Source organism: Chrysemys picta, chromosome 12 (genome assembly GCF_011386835.1).
Source record: "Chrysemys picta bellii isolate R12L10 chromosome 12, ASM1138683v2, whole genome shotgun sequence".
In the NCBI taxonomy this organism is placed as follows: Eukaryota; Metazoa; Chordata; order Testudines; family Emydidae; genus Chrysemys; species Chrysemys picta.
Genome location: NC_088802.1, coordinates 47852847 through 47872093, shown reverse-complemented (window position 1 = coordinate 47872093; position 19247 = coordinate 47852847). Strand labels below are relative to the sequence as shown.

The 19247-nt window shown below is 43.4% G+C and overlaps 1 protein-coding gene across 2 annotated transcripts in view; it reads right to left on the bottom strand.

Annotated features, from left to right (window-relative positions):
- Positions 1 to 19247, bottom strand: part of ANKFN1 (ankyrin repeat and fibronectin type III domain containing 1) — a 222155-nt gene that overhangs the window by 8913 nt on the left and 193995 nt on the right. For both annotated transcript variants that reach the window (XM_065563524.1, XM_042841026.2), the window contains exons 13-17: positions 16768 to 16983; positions 14594 to 14760; positions 12327 to 12477; positions 9124 to 9292; positions 4220 to 4386 (exon numbers count right to left, since the gene is read on the bottom strand). In XM_065563524.1, the coding sequence (XP_065419596.1) occupies positions 4220 to 4386; positions 9124 to 9292; positions 12327 to 12477; positions 14594 to 14760; positions 16768 to 16983 (870 nt within the window). The remainder of the gene's footprint in view (positions 1 to 4219; positions 4387 to 9123; positions 9293 to 12326; positions 12478 to 14593; positions 14761 to 16767; positions 16984 to 19247) is intronic.

Here is a 19247-nt window from a genome sequence, read left to right as displayed (position 1 = left end):
CCCTATCTCACTGTTAGAGCCCTGCGCAGATACAAAAATTTGGATCTGCATCTGATCCCCGATCCGCAAAGATGGTAAACAATGCAACCTCATCCGCAGATGCAGATTTCCACAGATATAAAGCAGATATCCGCGGATTTGCAGGGCTCTACCTGTAGAAATCACAGTGGATGTTTAGAAGAAAACTGAAGCGTAGGGCAGGATATTGGATTTTCAGCTCCTTCTCAAGTCAATGGGAGCTCTTTGGGTGCCTTCAAAGGTTAAATTTGTCCTTTTAACTCACATGATGATTACCAAAAGTTGTGACGTTTCACCAAAAATCCCTGGAGATCCTGTGCTCACATAGGAATTTTTTTTTGTTTCCTGTAGAACTTTTAAAGCACAGAGGGTGGAATCCAAAGCCCATGGAAGTCAAAGGAAAAAGCTCATTGGCTCAGGTCTGTGATCAGTAGTGTTCCTCATGAGAGCTGGCAAACAGAGTGAAGTGACAGGTTTGTAAGTTAGATTCCTCTTTTAACAAGAGTGGATCTGCTTCAGCTCTAAGCTGCCCCAGTGTCATATCAGGGAATGGGGGAGAACGCCACAGAAATCAAGGGAGTTCTGCTGGTGAAAATTAAAATCAAGCCTGCTGTTTTATAAACTCTTGGTGAGAATTTAGTGCACGTGAAAAGTGACAGGCTGGAGAATGAAGCCCTCCATTTATTTACCAAACAGGCACAACACGGACAATAGGCCTTGGACCTTCTCCATCGACTGGGCCAAAGGGCCTCAAAACTGGCCCGAAGGGACCACCTGCAGGGCTAGTTGAGGTGCAGTTCAGTTTCCTTACCCATTAGTTGAGTGAGCTGACAAGGGGCTAATTATTGTTGTGGCAATGTTAATGAAGGCCACAGCTGTAGGCTGAGAACTGGACAGAATCCACCCTAACGTATTTCATCAGAGCCACTGTTCAGAAGTTAGATTTTATTTTGGTTTCAATAAAAGAAAATGCCCATCTCAAAACCTCTAGCACACTGGTTCATTACGCACAGAGGGAAAGCATCTGCACTGGATCAATAGCCCGAAAGCCCCCGCTTTCTTCCTGTAAGCCTTTCTAGTTCACCCCCATTTCATTAATACTAATTGGAGCTGTGCTATGGTTCCATGCACTGAACTCCTCTTGCGGCAACGGGAGGCGTGTGGATAAATCCATAGCAGGATGTGACTTTAAGCATCTACGCAGAGAGGAAAATGGGCACCTTTTAATGTGAAGAATGTCTTTTGATAGTGGAACGGAGTGGTTATTTTTAATTGATGTAAGTGCTTTGACAACTGAATAGATGCTGCTGCAGCCATTTGAAGGGATGTAGCCGTGGGTGCAATATCCCTGTGATGCAGGTCCCTTTCCAGAGCTTCACGTGGGCTGCCACATCTCTTCCAGGGCAGCCTCTTCACATAAAGCAGGACTGAGTCCTAAGGGATAGCACTAAAGCTGCTTAAATGGACATGCCTTGAAGCCACAGTAGCCAACTTTCTGCAGTGATGCCAAGAGCAATGGGGGAGCTGGTCAGTGAAAGGGTCTGAGTGATAAAATGAAGTAACTCGTGCTGAATTGGGAGTCGGTGAGTGTGCATAAGAGAGTGGTACCTTCCACACCGGGGGTATGGAATGGGGCTTCAGTGAGGAAATCAATTAATAGGAGGCTGCAAATGAAGATTGCATAGGGCTTGCAATTCAACACATCCTCTCTTTTGGTTGCCCTTCTTGCTTAACCTCCAATTCTGCCCGGTTGTTGTGTAAGTGGCACACTCAGTGCCACAGCAGTGCAAATTGCACCCATCGGGCCTGATTCTCCATTGCCCTGCCCCTTGTACCATCCTCTCCACCAACACAAAGTGAGGGCACAGAGCGTACAACGCTACCCTAGGATTTTGCCGATGCTTGGCATTGGTGCAAGTGGCTGCACAAGGCGCCGGGCAATGGAGAATTAGGCCCATTATGTTACTTGCATCACTCTTTAGGGCACCCCAGAATTCTACCCTGAGCCCTTTGTGCCAGGCTCATTCTCTTACACCAAATCAGGATTGTTTCCCAGTTGCAGAGAAGCAACAAGCAGTATATACAATAAGAATCAAGGGCATATTCTGGCTTCACCGAAGTCAATGATTGTTTTGCCACTGACTTCAATGGGACTGGGATGTCACCCCTCGTGTAACGTGAGGTGGTTCAGAGGCTTCTTCAGAAGTGGAGCTTTTCACCTATTTTACCTCAAACTGTAGAGAAATAAAGGGACTTGACAAGATAATCCCATCTCATTTCAAGGTCTCAGTGTAACTCCAAGAGGTCGATGTGATTGGCCGATCAGCTAGCACGCTCCTCACCCGTTTGGTTTGGAGGAATCTAGATTTCCATTCCATAATTCATCCCCTAGCTGCATGCAGGAGAGATAATATTTTCACTAAAACATAAAGCCAATCGGTTTTCTCTCCAATACCATTATAAGGTGTCTCCTGGGATACTTGGCCAGTCACATTTAACGAGCTATGCTTCTTATACAGTTTAAGAGTATTTGAAGCATTTCAGTATATAAATTATAACTTAATTGCAATTTCAGCTTCATTGCTGGAGAATATGCCTACACATTTCTTTTCTTACTAACATGCTGGTTTAGACTCCAAGTACCTTATCTGCTATTTTTTCATTTTTCTTTTTGGCTGCCCTCTGACTCCTTTTCAGAGCTGCGTTTATATAGACTCCTTTGCTCTTTACAATGTTTGGTTTGTGTAGTAACTTCAACACTGTCTTAGATCTGGGATCACACAAATGCTCTTGCGGTTTTGTGGTCGCCACTGAAGATTGCAGTATGTGGTGGGCTGAGATATTTTCGCCAATAGGTGGAATACAGCTGGTTTTCATTTGAGAGGAAAACTGACAAGGCTAATTCGTTTTCACAATAATTCAGTACAAAACACAGGGGTTTAAAGTACTCTCCTGAGTTTTCTTCAGAATATATATGTGAACTGAGACACCCCAGAGGACCAGGGACAGTTGCTGCATCTATAGCTCTCCCTGCAATTTCATACATACACCGTGGCCTCTTTGGAGATGCTTTGGAACTTAGTTTTACTGTACATGGGGTGGCATGTCTCACTTCGCTGCCACTTGGCAACTGCTTCTCCCCCCGCCACACCCAAATCCCTTCCCACTCCCATCCTCAGAAGAGCAAATTGGTCCTAATGCTTGAGACCTGCTGAAGTTCCTGGGGGAATTTCACCCTTCATGCAAAATACATACATTCCCCCAACAGCCCCAGAAGGTTTCATGCACTAGGACCAATTTGGCTCTTCTGAGTGTGAGAGTGTGGAGGGACTTGGGAAGAAAGCAGTTTTAAAGTGGGAGTACAGTGAGATATGCCACCATGTGTGAAGTAACACTAAGCTCCAAGGCAGCTCCAAAGAAGCTACTGCAAAAGTGGATTTGACTGCACGACAAGGATCAGCAGAGACATGCTCAGCTGATCCATAATTATGTAGATTTAAGTGGCCACAAATCTGTTCAGAGGGGGTGAACAGTTGTGTTGGCCCATATTCCAACTGGAGAAGGCTTGAGTTGCAGGAGAGTAAGGGCTGTACAGTTGATCTGTGCCCTGTTCTGAAGATGGACCACCTCCATAAATGCTTTGTGGAAGAGTCATAAGTTTCAACCAGGGAGTATTAGTTACCAAAATGGTTTGCAAGAGTCACGCTGGTGTAAAGGACCCCTAGCACACAGATAACCCCTGTCTGCCTGGTTCTTTGTGTTGTCACTGCATCACATTGTCTTCAGATCATTTTTATTGGCAATGATCTATTCCTATAGCATGTGCCCTCAACATAACTTTTATTTTTTTTCTTTGCAACCTGCCAATGAGAAATAAATGTATATCCTTGAATAAGAGAGAAGATTCGAGGCAGACTAATGCCCTGTGCTTGTCACTGGCTTCCCTCACACGGAGGAGAGTCAGTTCTATAACCCAAATGGAGACATTTCTTTATAACCTTCTAGTGTAACTGTCATTTGATTTTATCCATAAAAAAATTCTCTTTTATAAAAGCAACCATCTGAGAAATTGTGCTCTGGGTTTGGAATTCCATAAAAAAACAAAATGTTGACACCACTAGTCTTTTTACGATGTCTCCTTTTAGATTCCAAATTATAGACCTTAAACATCTCTTTGGTCTACTCAGAAACAGACTGTTACCTGTATATAGTCTAAAACTTGCTGGTGTCTTTGTTTGGCAGCAGCAACTTCCCGGTCTGAAATTGCTTCCCTTAGGGACTGCTGGGTTTTCAGAGAGTCCAGCTCTATGACAGCAGAAAGGCGGCAATACAGACTAATAAATTTCTCCTTGTAACTGCAAAAATGAACTGTGAAAATGACAGAGAAAAAATAATTAGTATTATATTCCGCCCCTGAAATCCTTACCTTCTTGAACACAAATTTTAATTAGACAATTATTAAAATTCTTGATGGAACATGTTGAACCAGAAATAAATAATAAAGACCTGATTCTCCTCTCACTTGATGTCTGGGTTTCAAGGATGTTTGTTCTGGTGTAAATGATTTTGAGCCCTGCCTGGCCTGCTATTTTTGCCAGGTTGTCTATCCTTGCAGCTTTCCAGAGGTGTCGCTTAAAAGCGCAATATTACCAGCAAAGTCTAGGTCTTCCAGGCATTTGCCATGTACCCATGCTATACCATTGTCCGTTTGGCTAATACGCTTCATTATCCAGCCTACGGCTATGCCAAACAACAATGGAGATAAAATGCAGGCCTGTTGTACACCAGTGTCCACAAAGAACTGCTCAATAGTCAGAAATCAGGGCCTGCAGCACAGCCAGACTCTGGGCAACCTAATGAATTTGGCGACACTACCCGATTGGTTGGAAGAGTTGGCAAACCTGCTCTTAGGCCTAGCAGTAGCAACAGTTAGGCGGCTGCTCAAAGCATTTGCCTACAGCTGCGATAGTTCCTGTGTCACTTGTTCCCAGCCCTGCTCCTGCCTTGCCTCACTCCGAGAACTCTGTGGCTCTGATTTCTGATTTTGGCTCTGATCCTTGGTTCTGGCGCCTGGCCTACGACTCCTGACTCCTGCTCTAACCACTGGGCATGACCGCCCACATCCCGATCACTGACAGTTATTCACCCTTGCAGAGAACTTCACGTCTCTATACATGGCCTTGATGATGTTGATAACTTTAACTTTAGTCCTCCAATGCCTTCCCACAACTCTCCTCTTCTGCCCAAAAAGGACATACAAATTCACCCACAATTTACTGACAGAGAATTCGGAGCGCTTACTGCAGTGCAAAGAACCATGGGATATGTCCCTACCAGTCCCAGTGCCATACAGGAGTGAGTGTGGACACAGCAGTTTGAGCAGGCCTGCTCTCTGTCGAGCAAGGCTAACTTGAGGGAAATAATTAAAGTGTCGATCACGGCAGTTACATACCCTGTATTTCAGAAAATAACACAATTTGGGCAGAACAATTATGCTTTTTCGGGGTCTTTCTAACAGTCCATCCCCTGAAAACTCAGGCATAGGGAGAAAAAAGGGAACCCAGAATATAACCTCTTGCTTACTGGGGACCTGGTACTGCCCCTACAACTTGTTGGAGGACCTCAAGTTTCCTTGGTACTTTACTAAACTCGGTCATATAGCACATACCTTGGTATGGCAGGTGAGGTACTTTTTGTCTTGTTACGGAATGGTTTGTTAATCATTTGGCAGGGGGCTTAGAGGTAGGGGTAGTTGTGCCTGTATTCCAATCAAAAATATAAAAATAGAAATGAAAAAATCCCACCCCATATCTTTCTCTCTTTTGCACACCATATGACAGAACAAATAGGAAATCAAACTACAACAACTTTGTTCGTCAAACAATAGATGTCTAATCTGAACCCAAGAACCCCAGAAAATGGAGAAAGCTCTGCTTTCTCCCCTCATTGTGCCTAGATATTGCCAAGATCTAGTCTGAACAGTGTGTGGTCTTACAGCATATATGCCATATGTGCTGCACTCTTGAGTGAATTACAGCCGTGGTTTCAGCTTCAGCGCTGAAGTTTCTAGCCTTTGTGGTTTTAAGGCAGAGCCTTTAATGTTACTTTAACAAATGTTACTTCAACATAGTCTTTTGTGGTTTTGCAATTATATATTTGGTAGCCACCAGCTAATGGGGAATGGAAGCTTCTAATATTTTCGATGTGAAACACAGCCATTTTATAGAATGTTGGGGAGACGTATGTAATGAATCAGAGAGAACGTGTCATCTGCTTTCGGCCATAGGATTGGTTACTTTTTTATTCAAAGAGTAAAATTTAGCGTTCATTGTTATTCTCTCCGCTATATTACACATTCTCATCACCGGAGCCTCGCTAGGCAGCGAGGAGTGGGCCCAGAACACCATAGGAGCGATCACCATTTCCTTACCTCATGCAGCAAGCGGTCCCAGCTACACTGCCTCACCCTGGTCTATGACTAATCCATGGTGTGCACAAGATTCATTCCTGACCAGGACCTATGCACCACACAGTGAGGTTTAAGTGGTGTACAGGCCCGCTGGCCAGGGGGGAATTTCAGCCAATGTGAATGCACTTAAGCAAATCGAGTTCATTTCTCCCCTCTCATATGGGCAACATGGTCTGTACCCAGAGCCTGACTCTAGATCCTCAGTTACCCTCTCCTTACCTGTCTGATCCGTTATTTTACCACAACACTGACTCCAATGGCACTTTAGAATACTGCCTAGGAAATAACACAGCTGTACGTCCCCCTGGGAAAGAACACAGCTCCACCCTAGTCAAAACAGCGGTGAGCAGCCCGCTCTGCATCTGAATTGACTCAGCTTTAGCAAAGGCAGAACTGAATCCACGAGGAAGAATGGTCCAGTGGTTAGAGCCCTAGCCTAGCACTGGGGAGACTTCCTATGTGACCCTGGGCAAGCTAATTAGCCTACCTCGGCCTCAGTTTCCATCTGCAAAATGGGGATAAAATTTCTTGTCTAGTGAGGATTAATATATTAAAGATTGTGAGGTGCTGGGATAAGAACCCAAAATAGATTTAATTGGGGATTCAACTGAATTACCGAGGATAACACACCTGTGACTTGAATGCTTGATTTCTTTATTTTGGAATCACAAATAGCATAAAGTGTAATCTCAGGACATCCTGCCCCCTTATAGTTCAATCTGTTGCATTCTCACACTCCTTGCCTTCTGCTGCTTTGTTACAAGACCCTTGTCTGTACAGGACTAGACTCAAAAGTGCGACCCTATTCACACCCACTATATATTTGAATGAAAACAGAGAAATTGAACCTGGGCTATTGTTTCATGACTATATTCTATCTTGCAGCTAACAGTGTGTTCATAAATCTCTACCTTCAAGCGTGCCAATGTGTGGCCCGAACCACTGAGACATGGGACAAATGACCAAACTGCGGAACATGCGTGATTTGTTGTGTGTTGCACCCTAAGCAACATTCATGTTTTTTGATGTGTAAATTTTCGCCACTAAATCAGTTTTGTGGCCTGGTAGAGATTCAGTGAGGGGAAGGAGGCCTGTTACAGAGTGAAGTCTGGTTTACTTGACTCGCTCAGGGAGAAAATGTCCTTCCAAACAATTTTATATTTAAAAATGGGTCTCTGTTTCTGGGCCAAACATGCAACAATGTTCAGCTGTTCCAACATTTGGAACCAATGTTCTTACCCAGCTCCTGGGAGGTTTGGGAGAGAGAGTCCCTGCCTGGGTTTCTCATGGGATACCAGGTTCAGGAAGGGCTATGGAGGAAGGGGAGGTCTCTGTCCAATTACCCCCCAAACAGACCATGCTTCAGGCATAGCTCTTCCTGTATCTGGTGTCCCAGGAGACGCCCAAGCAGGGGTTCCCTTTTCCAAACCTCCCATAGCCTCCTGCTATCCAGTTCCTTCTTCCCTATCACGCTCAGTGCATGCTGCCTCCCCACCTGCCCCATACACAATTCCTAATGCCGCCCCCTTCCCAATTAATACCAGCTCCCCTCTCCCCCTGCACACACAATTGATGTAGCCCCCCTTGATCAGTGAATGCAGCCTGAGCGACACTCAGTTATGCAGCCCTTCTACCCTCACCACCATCAATGCGCTTTCCTGCCCTTCCCTATCCCTTTTGCTGGGGTTCAGGGACTGCCCATTGCTGCTCCTCTCTCCCATTCCTCTCCAGGGAGACTGGGCGGAAGGAGGAAACAGAAAGAGGCCAGGAGTGCAGGGCTGGGTTTTGCCCCGTGTCTTTCCTCCAGCAAATGTGTCAGGCTCAGTAGCTGCCTCTCTTATCCCCTCTCTGAAATCTACTGTGAGATCCTCTGGGCTGCTCCCCTCCTCGGCCCCTCTCCGCTCCATGGAGGGAACTGAGAGAAAGGTGTGTCAGGAGCATCCTTTCCTTCGCCGTCAGTCAGCCAGGAGACCCTGCTCTGTGGAATGCCACCCTAGCATGCACTGCAGTGGGACAGGCAGGTTGAACTGGCTGTGATGCAGGATTCTTCCTCGCCTCACCATGGGGATTTTGCTGCATCCCTACACTAGCATTGGGCCCTTTGATATTTCAGGATGAAGAGCAAAGAGATGGGCCTGATGTGTGAAATCTAGCTCTGAACATCCTTAAGGCACTGGGGTCTCAGGCCCTGAGTAGGATCATCTATAGCAATAATTCTGCACTAGAAAACTGCTCCATCTGTCCATGGACCTAGTTCTTCTCCACGATGACGCCAACCTCACTTCAGAATAAAGACATTTTTGTGGCTGCCCTCAGAATATCAGCTTTGGCATCTTATGAGCAGTATAACCCCCCCCCACCCCCGCATCCTCCTCCTCCATAATAGACTAGGGCTTATGCTTGATAACTGTGGGCTTTTGCTGTATGCTTTGCATTTCAATAATGACGGCTACAGTATATATTCCAGCCGCTATGCTCCTTCTATAACTTGTACACAGTTATAGGTAGTGTTGTTGCCAAAGCCATCATGTGATTTATTGACTCTCCACTGGGACAAGGGGGAAAACAGATACAACTTTGTGATTTTATTATAAGGAGTCTGGGTTAATATTTCTAGGTGAAGCAAGCTACTATACCGAGTTCAAACATCTGAAGAGGGAGGTTAAGAAATCCTGAATGTGGGGTGTAAGGATTATTCTGTCCTGGGGCAGTGCAGACGTCGTCTGAGGCGGGGAGCAGGAGAAGAAAGGAGACATTGTGACCCAGTTCCAACACCTCCTGTGTATACAGACGGAAGTGCTTAGCCTGCAGAGGGACACGTGCGGGGAAAGAAGTGGGAGAGAGTTACAACATGGCACTTATATAAACAACACCCCAAATGATATAAAACATTAAAGCAAACGTGCACAACATCAAGCTCGGAATTTTTATAAAACATAAATATTAGGGGGACTTAAACTCGGGTTAATGTCGCTACATAAAATCAGGCTTTAAAGCTGTAATGTTTCACATTAAAAAAAACTCCTCACACAAACAACCCCCCTGAAAACAACATTTATGTTTCTTATTAGGCAGAAAATGATCACATGCCCTATGCTTTTCAAGATTATGATTGTATAATTATGTGAAAACATGAAAATGGATTCAATTAAAAGCCTTTAAGATTCAATTTAGGACTGGTTAAGAGAAATATGCGACCACCCTCCCACCCCCACCCGACACAGGACTGAAAAGATTTAGCAAGTGCTGCATGAAGGGAAATCGGCACAAATAGTAGTTGGATGAAGGCTGTTGTGTAGCTGCCATGTAAAACGCTGTCTTTGTGTTCGATATTCGTACAGTGCCTGCTACAAGGGAATCCTGGGCCATGATTGGATCTCGTAGGTGCTACCACAATACAAATAATAAATAACAACAACACTTATATACCTTTGTTGAATCCAAAATTAAATTCCTTAATCCACAATTACGGTCCTCATTCATCCAAGCATTTAAACACATGCTTTAAGGATGTGTTTAAGTGCTTCATTGATTGGCGATGGAGCTCAGCATGTGCTGAAGTGCGTGGTTGAATTGGGGCCTAAAGAACAAATTGCATTCTGATTGACACTCTGCCCAGTCCCCACTGCCTTCAGCAGAACTCCATTAGTTTTTTTAAAAAGTGAATAATTTGGCATGAGCTCTCCAGTCCTGCCTGGGGACCCACTAGCATGGAGCCCTGCACAGGATTCTGAAATTGGAGGGAGTGTCCGCAAATCTGCAGCACGAGGCACGGGTCACTTGCAGGTTTAAACTAGTGTAAATGGTGAATTCTCTGTCACTTGAAGTCTTTAAACCATGATTTGAGGACTTCAGTAACTCAGCCAGAGGTTAGGGGTCTATTACAGGAGTGGGGAGGTGAGGTTCTGTGGCCTGCCATGTGCAGGAGGTGAGACTAGTTGATCATGATGGTCCCTTCTGACCTTAAAGTCTATGAGAAAGTCTTAATTTGGGATGTACTTAGGTCTTATTGGGATTTTGCATGGGCACAGGGTCTGAGTAGGGCCTAAACCCAGCCCTTCAGTATTAAGAAAAAGTTTCATTGAAAAGTTGGACTAAATTCATTGACACTAAGGCCACTTTACACCTCTCTGATGTGTAAAGAGGCCTTAAAGTGACTATGCCAATAATATAGTTCCACTGCAAGGCCTCTTTTACATTGCCAGAGCAGGTAAAGTGACCTTCCTGCGAATAAGAATTAGTCTCACGGTTTTTAATTTTTTTCTTGCATCACAGCCAGAGCTTGGCTTCTCTCTTAATCTTTTCTACCCTTTCTCCAGCAAATTCTTTACCTGCCCAGATTTGCTTTATTCTGCAGTTTGCCATAGAGCCAGATTCTGATACCCTCACTCACCATGAGTGGTATATTGCTAGACAAGCAGCCTCACTAAAGTGAGGGCGAATACTTGCGTGAGCAACTGCTCACACGTGTAAGTAAAGGGTAGGCAATCTGGGCCATAGAACTGTGCATCTGCTATCTTGGTCAACTCACCAGGGACTGAATTGGAGACTTAAAAGAATGAGCAGCTATAGCCTAAGTTAAAGACCCAGAGTCTCTCGCAGGGGCTGTACAGGACACATATCTCCTATGGCTTGGGCGCAATTGGAGAAGTGTCTTTTGTTGTATAACCGCAGTAAATTCCTACTTCATGCAGCGTTGTGTGAGTGACACACAAATTATAAACACACTATAGGCTTGCTTAACGGCCTATGTGAAATACATTTGTGTTGGGACTCAGTCCAGTTTCAGCTAGACAGGTCTCCACTACTGCCGCTGGCCCTAATGGACATTTTTAATAGCAGCATCAGCAGAGGCCAAGGATTGACTGGGCTATGGAGGCTCACCTATGCTCTCACCTCAACTGGCGATATCTCAGTTGAGATACTGTGTGAAATCCTGGCCACAGTGAAGTCAATGGGCGTTTTGCCATTCACTTCAGTGGAGCCAGGATTTCATCTACTGTGTAGAAGGGGGGAGGGATAGCTCAGTGGCTTGAGCATTGGCCTGCTAAACTCAGGGTTGTGAGTTCAATCCTTGAGGGGGCCACTTAGGGATCTAGGGCAAAAATCAGTACTTGGTCCTGCTAGTGAAGGCAGGGGGCTGGACTCAATGACCTTTCAGGGTCACTTCCAGCTCTATCAGATAGGTGTATATCTCCATATATTTAGGACTTGCACTGCTCCTGCCTATGATATCCCTGTTCAATGGGTAGAGGATTTCAATCTCTGGAAGACTGGAGCTACATTTTCAGAAGCACCAAATTTCCATTGGATGTAAAAGAATTTAAACTCAGTAGTATACTTTGGGCCAAACTTTCAACTGATCTTCTTATAAGTGCTTACAATATCTGCAGGTGCAGCCACAGGAATTTGGAAATTCTCCATGGCCATAGGCAAACACATATTTGCCTTTGCAAGTTGGATAAAGGCACACCTTACTGCTTGATGTGTGTACAAAAGTGCCTGTTTTGACAATGCAGACAGTTGCACAAATACAAAGGCATGTGCCTGCAAATGCAAATGAGGAAGACTACTGAAAAACTGGCCCTGTTGATTGAGTGTTTTAGACCCATATATTCAAAGACTCCAGGAAAGCACAGTATCCTAAAGGTGATTTTTACCGGTTGATATTGCCAACACACTGAAAATAACCCTAGTTAAACTCTTTCTGCTTGCTTTGCTTTTGCAACTCTAACATGTAATCACTAGTAGAAATAGATACAGTTTTTAGATTTCATTCATGTTCCCAAGAACCAGTTGAAAAAAAAAAAAAGGTGATAAATACCACAAAGTATAATACCTGTCGCAGAGGTAGATTGATCTGTTTGAGGAGAGCTTTCACTGCCATCTGGAGCTCATAGAAGAACGATGGAGTAGGGCAGTCTGAAGCATGATCCACACTTTCCACCGATTCCAAGCCAGAAAGCATTTGGAGCCATTCCCACTCATCTCTGTACGTTGAGTTAAAATTAGAAATATAACAAAAGTTCAGTGCACAAGGAAGAATTTACAGTATGTGCATGTGGGAACTGTTGAGGGTTTAATCCTAAAATAGTCAAATGTTCTAAAATGATGCAGTCCTGCTTGTTTGTGGTTAAAAAAACCAACCTAAAAAAGTTTCCTGTTTAATTTTTCGAGCACGTGTACATCAAGCTGACCATTTCTTGCTAACACCTGAAAATCAACTGCCTTCAAAATATTTCAGCCAGGTTTTTTTCTTTGACAAGAACTCCATTCCATGTCTTTTCAAATATACGTTGGTCTACAGCTGTTTTTACTGGCGAGTTCAATGTCTGATCAGCTGCAGACATCTCCGGTACTGAATGCAGCCAATGAACTGGATTCAGGTCTAGAGCAGATGAGCATAGGAATGGCACTACTGGATCAAACCCATAGTCCATCTAGTCCAGTATCCTATCTCTGATAGCGTCCAGCATTGGATGCTTCAGGAGAAGGTGCAAGAAACCCCACAATAGGCAGGCATGGGGTAATCTGGCCCCATATGAAGGTCTGAGCCTAATTCCTAATAGTAGAGATTGTTTTAAACCCTGAGGCATGAGGTTTTGTATCCCTTCCAAAACTAGTGTTAAGAGATCCAAGAATACACCAACCAGCAGCCCATCTCCACAAGAATCAGAAGGAAGCACTGGATATATTTGGTACATGTACTCTGGATGCCAACACAGTCTCCCACATGAAGCTGTCAAGTGCAAACCATCTGGTGTGAGGAAACGAGGATGCCCAAGAGATACTTTAAGAAGAATTCTTAGAATTGGGCAGAACAGTCAAGCTCCACACCGCAGAGCAGATGGAAGCAACAGCAAATGACAGAGGGGAATAGAGGAGACTAGTTTCTGCCCTGTTTACCAGGGGAAGGATGTAATGTAATGTAAAATTGTTGTTAGTATTAACTATTATATCACTGGATAGTCTTGTTATCCATATAAATGTCCAGCCCATATTTGAATCTTGCCATGTTCTTGGCTGGTTGATGGAACCACATGGGCTAACAAACAAACAAAACAAACAGAGGAAGAAAGAAAATGCACTGATGCACGGCCCCAGGGGTGAGGACTGTGGAGACAGAACCAGGAAGAAAGTGCGGACCCAACACAGAGAGCACCTAGAGCTGACAGCATTTGAATAAAGGTGTTTTTTCAGTCATCATCTATTTTATTGTTTAGGGTCAGGAGGGGGTTAGAAACAAGGTATCACAGATCAGAGTATATTTTAAAGTGACTTAACACCCTCTTAGGCCCTGATCCATCCCCCCACTGAAGGTCAATGAGAAGACTCCCATTGGATCAGGCCTTTAGGTCCTGCTCCTACCATCAGACTCATGTTGGAGGACCCAGGCAGAGCCCCAGGATTGGAGTCTTTGGGCCTGAGCCATATCCCAGTGAAACTGATGGGATTTTCAACCAGTATGGGCTTTGGATCAGGCCCTCTGTATACCAGATAGATGGACATAAGCATGTGCACATTTGAGGTCAATATGGAGCTCTATGGTACACAGCTTGTGCCAAACTTAGTTGACAATTATACCTGTGCAACCAACAATACATTTAATGGGGTTATGACTGAGAGTAGAATTTAGCTCTAAATGTTAACAAGTAATGTGATAGATGGTCAATAAGGGGCATACAGTAGAAATCATAAACTCAATAAATATTATACTCCATGGGCTCTGCAAGGTGGTGAGTCCTCTGGTCCTGAACCACTTAAGCACATGCTTAACTTTACGCGGGTGTGCAGTCCCCTGACTTCAATGCCTCAATGCTTGAATTCTTTGTTATCTTAGGCCTATAGTGCTCAATGCTTTGTAGGTTGCAAATCTCTGAGTTCACTTTACTCCTCTTTATTCAATGTTATGCAATTACTGACAGCACTGTTGTGATCATAAGCATTAATCATTAGTTATCTGCCTCTTCTGTTTCTGTTTATAAAGTAGATTTCATATTTGGTGCCCACATAAACTGAGCATATTTTCACACACTTGGCACTTGAGTTATTCAAGTTTGATCAACTGTCTTAAACTAACGAGTATTTTAAAAAAAAATCACTTACTTGGAAACATTGCTGTTGTCTCGGATTTTAACATGACACAGAATGTTGGGCAGCTTTTGCAGTACGAGGACTTTGATTTGATCTACGGAGCTGCAGAGTTTCAGGTAACCCAGATACAAGCCAGGAGGGAGGCGCTGCTGGCTTCTTTTGTGATAGGAAAGTGTGTCCTGTTCGAACAGAAACATTCCTACATATAAATTCCTATTTTCCCACAGATAAGAAGAGAGGTCGGATAATGGTTTTATAGCAGGTCTTTTGCTTTAAGAACCCAGCAAAACATGTAAGCATATGCTTAACTCTAGGCGCATCAGCAATCCTCTTGCAGTTAGGAATGTTCAGCTTGATGCACTGAGGCTACTCGTGCTTAAAGTTAAGCATGTGCTTAAATGTTTTGGTGGATCAGGTGCTCAGAGTGTTCAGCACCTTGTAGGAGTCAGCTGTAAAACCCTAACTATCCAAAACTAAGAAGCACGTTGCAGTCCTAAAGCAAAATTCTCCTCTCTGATCTGTGCTCAGGGCTCTTTAATGCGCAGAGTAAGTCTCCAGTGAACTCCTTCTACAGCTACTAACATCAATGGGGACTTTTCTGTGTGCACCAGGTTGTCAAGTATAGTGCCAAAGTAAAATTTATTGTCAAATGAATCACTGTATTTTCAACACAATGAACTTTATCATCAAAAAGAGCTTGGAAAGGACTGGCACCGATGTTCTATTTGCTGTAGCTAGCAGACATTAACAGGGCTATGTATAGCATTCCCCAAAGACTACCTTAATAAATGAAGTTGACTGCCATCCTGAGTAATGTGTCCCTCTGCAATGAGTAAGGATTAAGCCACCTGGCCCTCTGCCTTCACCCTTGGAACCATCACATTATCTGCCAGTGCTATGCTTGGCTCTAACTAGTGCAATTAGATCTTCATTTTCATGAGCACTTCATGAACAAAATACCCGCATGATGATTCAACATGTAATACAAGAAAGGGAGGGCATTACACAGGAATGTGCAAACCATTAGGGGGAAATTTTTCCACTAGGATCTCTGTGGAAACCTGATCGGACCTGTATTTTGCGTTTCCTGATATAAAACTTTTGCCCAGATTGGGATTTTTTTGCACCTGTAAGACATATTTAATACAGTACGTCGAGCACAGATCAAGTATGTTTTATTGTCATTTGGAAATCTTTTAATTTACCCCAAACCTTGCAATGTGTATGTATGATTACCGTCAGCTTCTGGTGCAAAAAAGCACAGAGTCGCCACCCAAGAAAATGACCATAAATCACAATTAGCCACAGTAGTCAATATCTAGCCGAAGAGACTCAAGACAGAGCTAAGACAATAACTTGTCTGGCAGTATTTCCAATGAGGAGGTGATCCCTTAGGTTTAGGGATAAGAGATATTGATAAATCATTCTGTAGGATATATCCTGCTGTCACTTACACACAACTTCTTTTGACTTTGATATGAGCTATGTGCATGAGACAACAGAAGGATGTGACTTTAATAGACACAGTTCTGCAAGGTGCTGAGCACAGACAACTCACAGATGTTAAATGGGAGTTGGGGGTGCTCTTCACCTTGCAGGATCACGCCAATATCTTGGCATCATTCCACCACTGAAGTCCACTGGGAATTTGACATGAAAACAGATGGGAGGATACGGTCTGTAGATAATTCAATGGGAGCGGATTTCATTGGGAGTTGAGGGCCCTCAGCACCTCCCAGAATCTTGAGTTTGTCTGGTTTCAAAAATAAAACCTGGTTTTAGTGATCAACCGCTGATGGAAAAATCATATAGACTAGAATAGAAAATGGTAGCTTCTCTATAGCTGTTCAGAGTCATCCTACAGAATTTAAGAGAGAATTACATCCCTCGCTATACAATTCTATAGCATGGTTCCAAAAACCTACAGAAAATATATCAGTCTCCTATATATACTACAGGTCTTTAAAGTCATTTCTATAGAACCCTATTAGTTTTATCCATATTAAGAGCTCAGTCTAATGCCCATTGAAGGCAATGGAAGACTTTACTCTCAATGGGAGCCTTTCCATGAATTGTAATGGGCATTGGATCAGGGCCTAAAACCTATATGACTTTTCCATAAAGAATGCTCACAGTCACAGGCTTTTAAAAATTAATAACATAAATTAAGTGAAGCAAAGTGCTACCTGGATTGTTATGAGCAAGATGTCTAATGCCGTTGGCTCCTCGGGAGTTGAAAGGGATTTTCTCTGGCTTTGTAGCTTGGATATTTGCATCCATTTGCCATTAAAAAATGAATAGAGAGTCTCTACTTCTCTTATCGTAACTATCAGGATATTGCCATGTCTGTCCTTGATGGGCTCGTAATAAACTCTGCCTAAGTTGTGAGTTCCCAGCAAGTTCTAGAAAGTAAGCAGATTACAAAGGACAATATTAGCCATTACACATCAGGAGGGTGGCATTTGCAGCATAGGCCTAGCTCTGTTCCCACTGAACTCAAATGAGGGTTTTGCCACTGACCTCTGCAGGAGCTGGTTAGGCCAATGCAAAGCACGTTTGCTATTTCAACCCTATGTCCAACATCACTCAGTGCAATCAGAGAAAAATTCTGCCCTGGGTTATATGTGTGAGAATTGCATTGTGGAATTTGGGGGCAATTCCTCAGCTGGTGTAGAAAGAGGTTACTGGCAAATAACAATCTGATCATTATGACATGTTTAAAAGACCAAATTGCAATGTGATTCACGTACACAACCCAGGGCAGAATTTCTGTCCCAGTTGCATCAAGTTATGTGACTACAGGGTGGGATTTTCAAAAACACTCAGTGTGGGCCTAACTCTGCTCCCATTGACTTCAATGGAATCAAGCTGAGTTATACTGATTGAAGATCTGCATACACATTCCACCCTACCAAGGTCGGATTGTGGGATACAATGGGTGTCAAAGATGTCATATAAGGGACCCAAAAATGACTGATTCTGGAAACTTAAAATGCTGTTGAATTCCCTCCTTTAGGGTCAGTCACTTTCTATAAATTCAGGTTCATTATTTTTTCTGATGTAAATTATTTCCAGCAGTAAAAGTGAGGGGACACCAAATATGTGCGGAATGCAGGCCAGGTAAATCTGGGACTAAAATGAGTGATGTCTCTTGACAAAAGGGACTTTTGAGAGGTATGTATCCGCCCCTTTTATTTTGAATACCAAAAATGCGCTAGACAAAAACAGCAGAGACCCTAACAATCTGCCAGGGCCAAAAAGTTTCTGGCAAAATATCTGAAGATTAAAGAAATTTATTAAAAAGAACCAAACTAACCTCTGTCAAAATCCCTTTTCCCACATAGGAAGCATCAGCTTGTTGATGTGAGCACACTGACTTCAGTGACAGCCACTGAAGAGATTCCCAGATGTCTTAAAGAAAAATGCCTAACATTTAAACTATACTCATTACTTTTAGAGTTTTCAAGAGTAAGCTGGTGAGGGGTGGGGATTGTTTAAAAGGAAAAACTAAATTGACAATGTAGCACATTGTATGTATAGGAAAGTATGTAGCTGAACTTTAATTTAATGACATTCTGTACTGATAGATTATCCTGAGTTGATTTATCCGCACTTAGCAGGCACTATTTACTTATAATCTGTATTATTAAATTGTTTATAAACTAAGCACTCAAGGTAGTCCGTACAGTGGCTGTCATTTATAAGTGGCTTTAAGTAGCTATTTTAGTTTTATGTATCCCTCTCCAGGGCATACTGTAGAAGGCTATATTACCACATGCTCTTCTGTTTTGCTGCCTGTAAAGATTAGCCTCCTAACCCAAGCAGCATGGCACGGGGTAGATTTTGCAGTACGTAGTGGCACATGTGTCCAGTAAGGGGATAGGAGACAGTACGCTAGCCAGAAGCTGGTCATATATTTGCCATTTTTAATTAAAACCATTGAAATGGGATTATTGACAGCACTAGATTCTGAACTGAATCCCAGCAGACAGAATGGAAGAGCCGATGATGACTCAAGAACATATTGCTAGTACACAGGCAAAAAACATTTTTGAGTCCCCCTGGCATGGCATTCTATCACTTATGTTTTGTTTGCTCTAGTTGTCTAATGGTAGCAACAGGTAAAATTACAATCCCCAGTCTCTTTGAGTCCACTGATCTAGTCCCGTACCAGCTGTGTTGTTACTGATCTCTCCCACTGTGTCCTAAGTTCCTATGGAGTCAGTCTGTTAAACAGCCTCAATAAAGTTTATTCAACTGTATAAACTTTATTGAGACCCTTCATGGGTGGATTCCATTAGACCACATACTGCTAAAGGTTGGCAGATTGGTGATAGTCCTATGTTCATCAGCAGACCAAAGTGACAGAACAAATGTTTAGGATGATAAATTTGCCACAAAACCACCAGAGCAATATACCACAGGGACAAACACACTATCTTTCTATGCTTCCGGCTCATGTCTTATAACTGCTGCTAGCAAATCAAATGCAATGTGCACAGTATCTTGGGTATCTCAAAGTGCAGTCTCTGTACATTTACAGCGAGTATTAACAACAATGGTCTGTTAAAGACAATCCGTGCAGGCAAAATGAAACTTAGCTCAGCGTAGGAATGCGTGCCACAGAAACCAAGCTAGCCAACCTACATGGAGGCATTCAGCAAAT